The sequence below is a fragment of the Primulina eburnea genome, chromosome 4, assembly GCF_022965805.1.
Source record: "Primulina eburnea isolate SZY01 chromosome 4, ASM2296580v1, whole genome shotgun sequence".
Taxonomy (NCBI): domain Eukaryota; kingdom Viridiplantae; phylum Streptophyta; class Magnoliopsida; order Lamiales; family Gesneriaceae; genus Primulina; species Primulina eburnea.
In genome coordinates, this window is record NC_133104.1 from 39,800,463 (window position 1) to 39,811,321 (window position 10,859).

Sequence of the window (10,859 nt, forward strand, 5' to 3'; positions counted from 1 at the left end):
TCCCCCCAAACTTAAACTTTTGCTAGTCCCGAGCAAAAATAAAACTAAAAATAAGACTGCAGACTCAAGCAAGAAATAAGCACTAACAACTATAGTCATAGATATGCAAAAAATGACAGTGGCCTCAGATTCATTTATTTTTATGTGATTCATATTTACTTGAGAGTCACGTGCGTGTGTGGTATGTCAATATTTATCTATCTCATCGAATGCTCAAATAGATTCACAGTGCCAAATCGCCTCATAAACTTAAGAAGTCCTCAGTTCGGTGCACTTTACACTTCATTAAAACACACATTTACTTACACAGATCACAAATGACTTATTGGTGATTGTTTGGCTCAAAAGATATTCATCACAAGTATACCAAAGCTAAAGTCACACAATGAGATGCTTACAGGCAAATGATTAAAGTCTATACTTATTAACCATGTTTATCAGGTATCCGTAGGCTTGATTTGAACAACTTTTCTCCACTAGTATATTGGATAAATGTGACAAGGTTAATAGGTCTTGTAGGCTTGTAACGTTAGGCTACGGCTCATGGCTACAATAAAGGTATGGGGATCAAAATTTGAGAGAAATATTTGAATTCATCACTTTCACCCATTTATTGTTTTCTTTTCATTCATATCCATCATTTCCCAAATGCTTTCTCTCTCACCACTTTTGATTCATTGTTTTTTTTTTTTTTTTATAACATAAAAAAAATAAATGAACATCAAAACCAAAAATTAAAGCAGAAATTCAAAAAAATCAACTCAGATCGACTCATCTCAAATCAAATAATCAAATCACCCCCCTAAACTTAAAACATGCATTGTCCTCAATGTATAATCAAGAAAAAACGGGACAATCATACCTCACACGACGAGCGTCAGTGCTCGCCGTCATCATCATCAACGTCCTCATCCATGTGCTGGGGTGGGGCCTGCGGTGGAGGTCCTGGATACTGTGGTGGTGGATACGGTGGTGGCCAAACAGGTGTCTGGGGAAACATGGGATCATCTGGACCTAAAGGCGGGAACCGCTGAGCAAGGACGGACGTGAAGTCCATCATTTAACCCATGGCATAGTCTGTGCGGTACTGAAGCGAATCCAGCACCTGGCGCTGCTCAACTAGTAATCTCCTCTGATCCTGCATCTCAAGCTCTAGTCGTCTCAATGTGTCTCCCCTGCGCTGTCGGCCCCCCTCAGGTGGTGGTGGCAGTGGTTGAAGCGGTGCCTGTGGCAGGTCCTCGTCATCTGAATCAACGGGGGGCATATAAGGCGCAACGATGGGAGCCTTCGGTTTGAGAACTTGCTCATCGGGCGACCAAGCATGTAACGACCCAGATTCAACGACTATCCTCACTGTATCAAGACGGGTCTTTCCAGCGTGCTTATGTCCTCACTCACACGCACCCTGGGAAACTTCTCAGGAGGTCACCCATCCCAAAATTGCCCCAAGTCAAGCACGCTTTAACTTTGGAGTTCTTATGTGATGAGCTACCGAAAAGAAGATGCACCTTCGTGATATGAGTAGTACCAATCAAATCTTTTAAGCCCTCTTCAACTGTTCAGTCCATTACATTGCCCAGTCTCAGAATCCCTCTCATTCCCGTGTGGGTCGGTTCATTCATGTTCCCTTCACCTAGAAGCCTGTCAGGAGCCGCTCATTGTCCGTGCAACTAATGGCACCGGCGTTCACCCCCCGCCCTCTTCGGCCCCGGGCCTCACATGCCCACCAGCTTCCGCTTGGTTCGTCCCCGAACCACACCGTACTAAGAGAGGTCGGCTCTAATACCACTTGTAACGACCCAGATTCAACGACTATCCTCACTGTATCAAGACGGGTCTTTCCAGCGTGCTTATGTCCTCACTCACACGCACCCTGGGAAACTTCCCAGGAGGTCACCCATCCCAAAATTGCCCCAAGTCAAGCACGCTTTAACTTTGGAGTTCTTATGTGATGAGCTGCCGAAAAGAAGATGCACCTTCGTGATATGAGTAGTACCAATCAAATCTTTTAAGCCCTCTTCAACTGTTCAGTCCATTACATTGCTCAGTCTCGGAATCCCTCTCATTCCCGTGTGGGTCGGTTCATTCATGTTCCCTTCACCTAGAAGCCTGCCAGGAGCCGCTCATTGTCCGTGCAACTAATGGCACCGGCGTTCACCCCCCGCCCTCTTCGGCCCCGGGCCTCACAAAGCAACTCCGGCATGTCTGCATAGGTCGGTGACAATGTGAGGGCACGGGAGGACGACCGCGGCTAATCCTGTGCCTGCTCTCATGATCGAGCCATATATCAATCTTCCCAAGTTCACAGATTTGCCCATCAAAATCGCAAAGACAAGCGCGACCTTGTCTTTGGTTACGTCGTGGTAATGTGAGGATGGGAGCACTCGAGCCAACACGAATGACGTCCACGCACTTGCATTAGGAGTCATCTCGGATTTCTTCAGTGAGATTGGACCACTCGCGCTCATCTTCCATACGGCGCCTGCCTGACATACAGTCCGGATTACCTCTGAATAATCGACCCCATCGTCTAAGAATGCACTGTACTCGTCCTCTTCAAGGCTCGGCATCTGATATATCGTATTTATCGTCTGAGAATCAAACGATACCAATTTTCCTCTCACAAGTACCTTTGAGTCATCATGCCGTATCCGCAGATTGGCATAGAACTCTCTGACGACAGAAATCACAGCGTCAAAAGGTGGTTGAGCAAATTCAACCCACTGTCTTCTTTCCAATTCTCGCTCAATAAAACCACGTAACGTCGATAAATTAAATCCCCTCTCTGGGATAATCGACCGAGTCATCGAGTTCTCGTACACCTGTTGAGCTTCTTCACTCCAAAATTTGTGCGAATCAAAGCTCAAAGAGGACGAAGCACCCTTCTTTGATTTCTTCTTTGGTGCCATGTCAATTCAATGATCAAATGCTCACAACAACACAATAACTCAACCAACAAACAGAAACCACAATCGAAGCTAATCGGACCCCCAATACTCAAACAATATAATTTCACTAACCACTAATCCAACAAGCAATGCACGTACACCCACTCACAAAATACTTCAATTTAGAGCATCCACTACACACAATCTCACCAATTTCACATATAGATTTACACCAATGTAAAGATTTGAGTCAAAAATGTAACGAACCGTACTTTTTACCATTCAAAATTTACGGAAAAATTAAAATTTTCTTTAATATAAAATAATCTTCAATATTTGCCATAAAATACCACAACCAAATCCCCCATAAGAAAAGGTTATCAAAAGAGTCGTTCATAAAATATTTGAAATTCAACATCACCAATAAAATCTGCTAACAAAATACTTGCTCAAAATATCTCCCATCACATCATATAAATCAGAGTATTTTAAACTTTGCATAAAAACGTAAGCATGGCGGTCCTCGGGTTTAGCCTCCCGCTCAGTCCAAGCCTGCCACTTGGTCGCCACCTCCTGCCTCCTCATCAACATAAGCACCTGCATCGATCAAGTCTAGTGAGTCTAAAGACTCAACACGTATAAACTGGAATAACGAGTACTACATAATAAAATCGCATGCAACTTAAAAATAGAACATACATAACTTGAAACTTGAACTTGCATAATAAATTTAAAACTTTCATAATAACCTTAAAACTTGAACATACATACTTTTAAACTTGAACTTGAATAATAGCTTGAACTTTGCATAATAACTTTAAACCTTGCATAATAACTTTGAACTTTGCATAATAACTTTGAACATACGTACATACATACTCTGACGTGCCATCATCATAAACTTTCATAAACATACTGCATACTTGAACATACTTGAACATACGTAACTTCATCATTTTCGTAGAGGATGTTTCAAAGCAAGTGACCCTTAACATAATAAATATCTGATCAGACAAACCACAGTACTGGGCTGACAGGGACGTATCCACTGCCACATACATAAGATCCCTGTTCATAATTTAACAGGCCAGTTGATCCACGTTCATAATTTAACGCTTCACAACCACGATCTAACCCGTTCATAATTTAACGGGCGGATTGGTCCCCGTTCATAATTTAACGCTTTCCAATCCTAACTTTCTTTCTTTGGTCACAAGACATTTAGCATACCTCAAAACTTCAAATATTTTTTCTTTGCACGTCATACATACTTTACTTGGCGTCGAGGGATTCGTTGGATGTCAATCGGGTCGTTGCTGCAACATACTAATATGAATACATAAACTTAACTTGTACAACTTAAACGTAAATGTCATGCTTAATCCCAAGCTAAATAAATTCTTAGAACATTCTATAATTTCCCATGACATAACCTTGTAAAACATCATATTAAACCATAGCATAAAACCTCAAATCAAATCTTAAATAATAAAAGAATATACCTAAAATCTGAAGGTACACGGACCCCGTCCCTAGGTCCGTATCATGGTCCGTGTCCGTGCGTTTAAAAATTGTTGTGATGAAATAAGAAGGCACGGACCTCGAGCCTACCTCCGTGTCCGGGTCCGTGTCCGCTCTGTTCGACGAATTATTTTATGAAAATTTTGCGACATGTCTATTCTCCCAATTAACACATAAGGCATCAAGATTCATCACTATGAGACCATTCTAGGACACCATAACAATGAACTAAATTTTTATAATCACCCTACAATTCATACGACCCAAAATATTTTCATTTATATTAAAGTTTATTTCTTACGACTTCTTAATAATTAAAGCTCTTAACGACATGAATCAAAACCTCAAAAATACTCTAAACATCATTACTAACTTTCTTATATGCAGCAACGATCACCCGTCGATCCCCAACAAAGCCTGCAACATAAAAACTTCAAGAACATATTAAAATTCATAACTTTCTTGAAACACGATTTGAGCAGTCATACGAAAAACATCATAACTCACTCGTTTTTAATCCAAATAACTCGAATTTTATATCAAATCGAACGTATCAAAAAGATCTACGTTTTTGTCGTTAAAAGTTTTATCAAAATCTTTACTGAAAAATCGCAGTATTTTTCAGAACAACAAAAACGTTTCTAAAAAAAATGCAGTTTGAGCAGTCCTACGAAAAACGCTATAACTCACTCAATTTTCATCCAAATATTTCGAATTTTATATCAAATCGAACGTATCAAAAAGATCTACGTTTTTGTAGTTAAAAGTTTTCTCAAAATCTTTACTGAAAAATCGCAGTATTTTTCAGAACAACAAAAACGTTTCTAAAAAAATGCAGTTTGAGCAGTCCTACGAAAAACGCCATAACTCACTCAATTTTCATCCAAATATTTCGAATTTTATATCAAAACGAACGTATCAAAAAGATCTACGTTTTTGTAGTTAAAAGTTTTCTCAAAATATTTACTGAAAAATCGCAGTATTTTTCAGAACAACAAAAACGTGAATTTGGTGATCCAAAATTGTTTCAAACTCGATCTAGATGTGATTGCTCAAACTTCTACGCATCGCACATATAATTTTTGCATAAATAACAACACAACGCATAATATGACAAGATCGATGCATCAAGAACAGAATATACGTGCCTTTTGATATTTAAAAATACCGTAACGACGATACCGAAGCAGAGATGATACGGGAGACGATCCGGGACGAACTTGGTTCAATTTTCTTCAAAGAAAACTTACTAAATATATGCTGGAAATTTTCAGAGGAGATGTGCTCGTTGAATGAAAAAAGAAAAGGGAAGAGAATGAAATAAATAGATTGAGAGAGGAGTGTTTTTTTAAAAACACAACCTTCTTTTTGTCAAAAAGGTTTAATAGCATGTTTTGTTTTTGTTGTGTGTGTGATACATGTAGGAGTAGGTGTAAAAGTGTGTTGAATTGTCAAATATTTTAATATGAATGTGTGGTGTGTGCGATATACATGTAAGTATATATATATATATATATATATATATATATATATATATATATATATATACATACATACATATACATAAAATAATCATGCCAATTAAAATATTAAACAATTAATCAAATTAAAAATAAAATTTTAATCCTTTAAATAAATTTACTAAAATTTTCTAATTTTAAAATAAAATGTTCCAATACTAATTCTTTAAAAGTTTAAAAATCCTTACATTGCTAAATACATGAATTAGATCTTTAAATTACTAAAACTAAATAATTCATTTAAAATACTCCAGTCTTAACTTAAAATAAAACACCGCATTAAAATTCACTAAAAATCGTCCCGGTTTCCTTTCCTCAATCTCGCCTCGAATAATCGCCTGAAACATAAAACTCTAGAAAACATTTTAACGTACATTAAATAAACATAAATAATTAAAATAATGAAATTTCATAAATTAAATAAATGCATGGATTTTACGTATACTGATTTTGGGCTTTACAAAAAATCTGAATAAACCCTTGAGTACACAAAGAAAATACCAAAAGTTGGAGTGTGGTTGGAGATTGACGGCGGCGATTGACGGCGGCGGCGGCTTTTTGAAGGAGTCGGCGGCGGCGTGGCGTTCCGAGGGAGCGACGGCGTGAGGCGGTGTGCAAGGAAGCGGTGGTGTGAGGGTTTCGGCGAGGGAGTAGTGTGTTCTGAATTCTGAAATCGCGATACCCATTTTTTTTTATACTGAGTCGCGCGCATATGCGCGCCTTGAAACGGCGCATATGCGCGCTTGCTTCTGGGCTGCATAATGGGAAGTGGCGCATATGCGCGCCCGGATTGGCGCATATGCGCCGAACTCTCTGTAAATTTGGCGCATGTGCGCGCTGGGCGTAGCGCATATGCGCCACATCCCATTGTAAATTTGGCGCATGTGCGCTGAAATATGTCACGCATGTGCGCGAAGCACACTGCCCAAGCGATTCTCGAATTTTCCTCTCTTTTTTTTTTTTTTTTTTTTTTTGAACTCCTTTCTGTACATTCAATTTTTCTCTTTTTCTTTTCAAGGAGTGTTTGAATCATTCCAACACCAATGAACTTATTTCTCTCAAAATTTAGGTAGGATAATAAGTGTATAAGCTTCATTAGGTAGTTGTTTTGGGAAGTAGAATAAATACAAGTGGGGGCTAATTGTGTGTCATTGACACACACCACTTGATTTTTAGCAAGCTCAAAATGGGACACTAGGGATATTTCATGTTCGTTAGGTAGGCTCGAAGGCTTGAACGGTTCCAAAGATCGCCTAAATCATTCCTATGTCACATATTATCCGTATTTCGCCTCGAAAAGTGTCCAAACAAGTTCTAGATTCCGTCAATCCATTAGTCAACTCATACAAACCAGTCACATGCAATTTTCAATCAAAAGGATATATGTTATAGGTGCACAAAGAAAAGTTAAGCATCTCAAAAATTTATTCGAAGCTCGATGGGCTAACAATTGATAATGAGCAAAGAATATAGGCCCCAAAGATATTGCGAAAGAATGCCTAGATCATTTCTGTGTCGCAAAAGTGTCAGTTAATGTCATGTAAGGGTTACTAAAATCAGACTTCTCTTGTTTAATTGGCATCACAGGCACGCAAATAATCTCTGAGCACCAACAATATCAACAAACATGACAGTGCAATAAAATGTGACTCCCAAGTAATAACGAATACATTCATGCTTCAGACTCTCGATTTTATTTTCATCATCGGCCTCACAATAGCTTATCCATGACTAGTCCTAACAATTCTAACATGTAATGAAAACAATTTTTTTTTTTTTTTTAATAAATACCTGCAAGAATAAAATAATTCAAATCAATACTTGAATCGAGAAATTTAAAAATAATAAGCGTAGGAATCAAAATAAAATAAAATGAATGCAAAAAATAAATAAATGTGGGTTGCCTCCCACATAGCGCTTGGTTTAACGTCATCAGCCCGACTGTCACAAATTCTGATCATGGTGGGTTGTATGGTTTCTTGGATGCTTGTATTTCCACCAGGTGACTTTCAACTTCCATGGTCATCTTTCCTCGTTTCACGTCAATAATAGCTCCAACAGCAGCCAATAATGGTCGTCCTAGAATGACGTGAATGTTTTGACTATTCTTCATATCAAGTACCACGAACTCTGTCAGAACCTTCAATTTGTCGATCCGCAGTTCAACATCTTCCACAATACCCAACGGTGTCCTAATCGAATTATCCGCCATTTGTAAGCTTACTCCTGTGGACCTCATCTTGTTCAATCCAAGTTTCTCGTAGAGAGAACTTGGCATTATATTTATGCTCGCTCCTGAGTCACAAATAGCGTTCTCCACTAAATGACCCCCTAATTCACATGGTACAATAAATTCACCGGGATCTAGCAACATCGGAGGACGCTTTGTTCGTGTTCCTTCGGTGACTTCACTTTCCACCTGATCTACAAACTCATTGTTAGTGTGTAGGTTCTTGAGATCTTCAAGACCTTTTTTCTTTCGAAATTCAGCTTGTAATTGTAAAAATCGCTGGGGGTAGGAAAGTAAGGAAATATCAATGCATTTATTTAAATCATACCTTTCAGATTTCTTACCTCGGGCTCTTTTGGTTGGACTTAGATTTTCATCCCGAACAGGTATGAGTTCGATCTCCTTCTCTTCTCTACCTACCACACAATTCTCTTCATGATGTATAAAAATGGCATTCACCTCTCTCAGATTTGGGTCGGTAGTCTTTTGAACTGCGCCTGATGGCTGAGACGTGAGTTGCTTCGTTATCTGCCCTACTTGCGACTCTAGGATTTTCAATGTCGCACCAATACTCGCCATGTGTGTCTCAAGGTTGTCCAGTCTAGACTCAGTTCTAGACATCCTTTTACCAGATTCAACAACAAATGTTCCAACTAAATCTTCGAATGACGGTTTCCCCTCTCCATTTGATGTATTGAACCCCGGTGGAGGATTCAACACATTCTTATTGTTTGCATAGGAAAAATTTTCATGGTTTCTCAACCCAAGATGATAAGTATTAGGAGGGGGGTTACCTCGATATCCGCCAAAGCCTCCAAAGTTCTTATTGTTGATGTATTGCACTTCTTCAAGAATAGGCGACTCTTCAATGACAACTGACGGTCCCTCAAAGTTTGATGTACTCACTTTGTTCATAGTCGCTATCTGTGTAGTCAATGCTGATACTTGCGCAATCAGTGATGTGATAGGATCCACAGCATAAATTCCAGTAGTTCTTTGTACTCCTGACCTTTCAGACGGCCATTGGTAGCTATTAATAGTCATTTGCTCAAGCAAGTCGTAGGCTTGAGCAGGAGATTTGGCAAAGATCGTGCCACCTGCCGCTGCATCCACTGTTGTTCGTGTCTGACCATTCAACCCATTATAGAAAAGCTCGATCTGTACCCAGTCTTCAAAACCATGATTCGGACACCTCCGCAGCAACTCTTTATACCTTTCCCAGGCTTCATATAGCTGCTCAAAGTCAGTTTGCCTGAAAGTACTGATCTCAATCTTCAATTGCGCGGACTTCGCTGGGGGAAAATATTTAGAAAGGAATTTCGTTGCCAACTCCTGCCATGTCGTGATACTTCCCAAGAGAAGCGATTGGAGCCATCCTCTAGCTTGATCCCTGAGAGAAAACGGAAACAAGCGCAATCTAATAATATCATCAGAAACATTATTAATTTTTACCGTATCCGTGATCTCCAAAAAGGTTCTCAGGTGAACATGAGGGTCTGAAGTTGCAGTTCCAGCGAACTGATTTTGTTGAACCATATTGATCAAGGCAGGCTTCAGCTCGAAATTGTTGGCATTTATGGTCCCCCTAGCAATGCCAGAATAATGTGCATTGATCACTGGTCTGAAGTGATCTCTGATCGGAATAGCCTCTGGCGGGTTATATCTTGCTTCCTCTCTGTTTTCAGTCATTGTTTGGATTTCTTCCCTTCTCGCTTTTCTTAGTCTTCTCGCAGTTCTTTCGATATCCGGATCAAAGATAAGCAAATCAGGGTTGTGCGATCTGAGCATACACTGCAAAACAGAAAAAGATTATAACGTAAAAAAATAAATAAATAAAATAAAGTCTAAATTAAAGTCAAGACTACTTAGTAACGATATTAATATGCAATTAAATAGTTTAATCCCCGGCAACGGCGCCAAAAACTTGTTGCGTGTTTTCACTACCGCAAGTATACGGTGTCAAGTTTTAGTACTGGTTAGAGTACGGATATCGATCCCACGAGGAGTAATTATTCAAAGTTGTATATTAATTACCATAATTGACATAGCTCAACTTTATTTAGACAAATCGAATGGTTGGTTTAAAATCAATTCAAATAAAATAACGAATCCTGTAATTCTAGCACACAGTCGAATTTCAATGAGTAAATAAATCTAGAGATATGATTTCGTCGAGTCTCCCCTATGCTAAATTAACCAGGACTAACATTAAATTAACTTGCACCATATTTATTAACCAAGAACTCACAATATTTTCTATTCCCTCTGTCGAGTGCTAAATAGAAATGTATTACCTATTACCGATTTTAATATGTCTATTCAAAATCATGCAACAGTTATAAATGCACACAAGGTTCTATTATGGTTTCGCCAAAGTTATACATCTTTTGCACGCTATAAACATCTGACGATGCGATTTCCCCTGTCCTAATTTCGATCACCTCTCTCGAGTGTTAGATCTCAATTATTTTATCATTCGAATTATGGCCAATAATCCAAAAGCATTTAATAAAAGCAATCACAAATAAACACGATGAAATAATTCAATGCAATATCAAAACGTCGTTAACATAGGTTCGACTTCGACTACGTCAATCTCTAGAAAATAAAATTTAGTTCATACTCAAAAGTAGATCACAACAAAACCTGTTTGTAGTCATTAAAAACGTAAAAGTAAGAAACCGAATTAAGAACGTGTTG

At 38.8% G+C, this 10,859-nt stretch overlaps 1 protein-coding gene across 1 annotated transcript; it reads right to left on the bottom strand.

The window, feature by feature from the left end:
- Positions 1-7,886: 7,886 nt before the first annotated feature.
- LOC140830289 (uncharacterized) lies at positions 7,887-9,848 on the bottom strand. Its single transcript, XM_073193574.1, has 3 exons — positions 9,612-9,848; positions 8,954-9,491; positions 7,887-8,575 (listed from the first exon to the last, which is right to left on the bottom strand). Exons 1-3 carry the CDS (start codon positions 9,846-9,848, stop codon positions 7,887-7,889), a joined length of 1,464 nt encoding a protein of 487 aa, XP_073049675.1.
- Between the last annotated feature and the right edge of the window lie 1,011 nt (positions 9,849-10,859).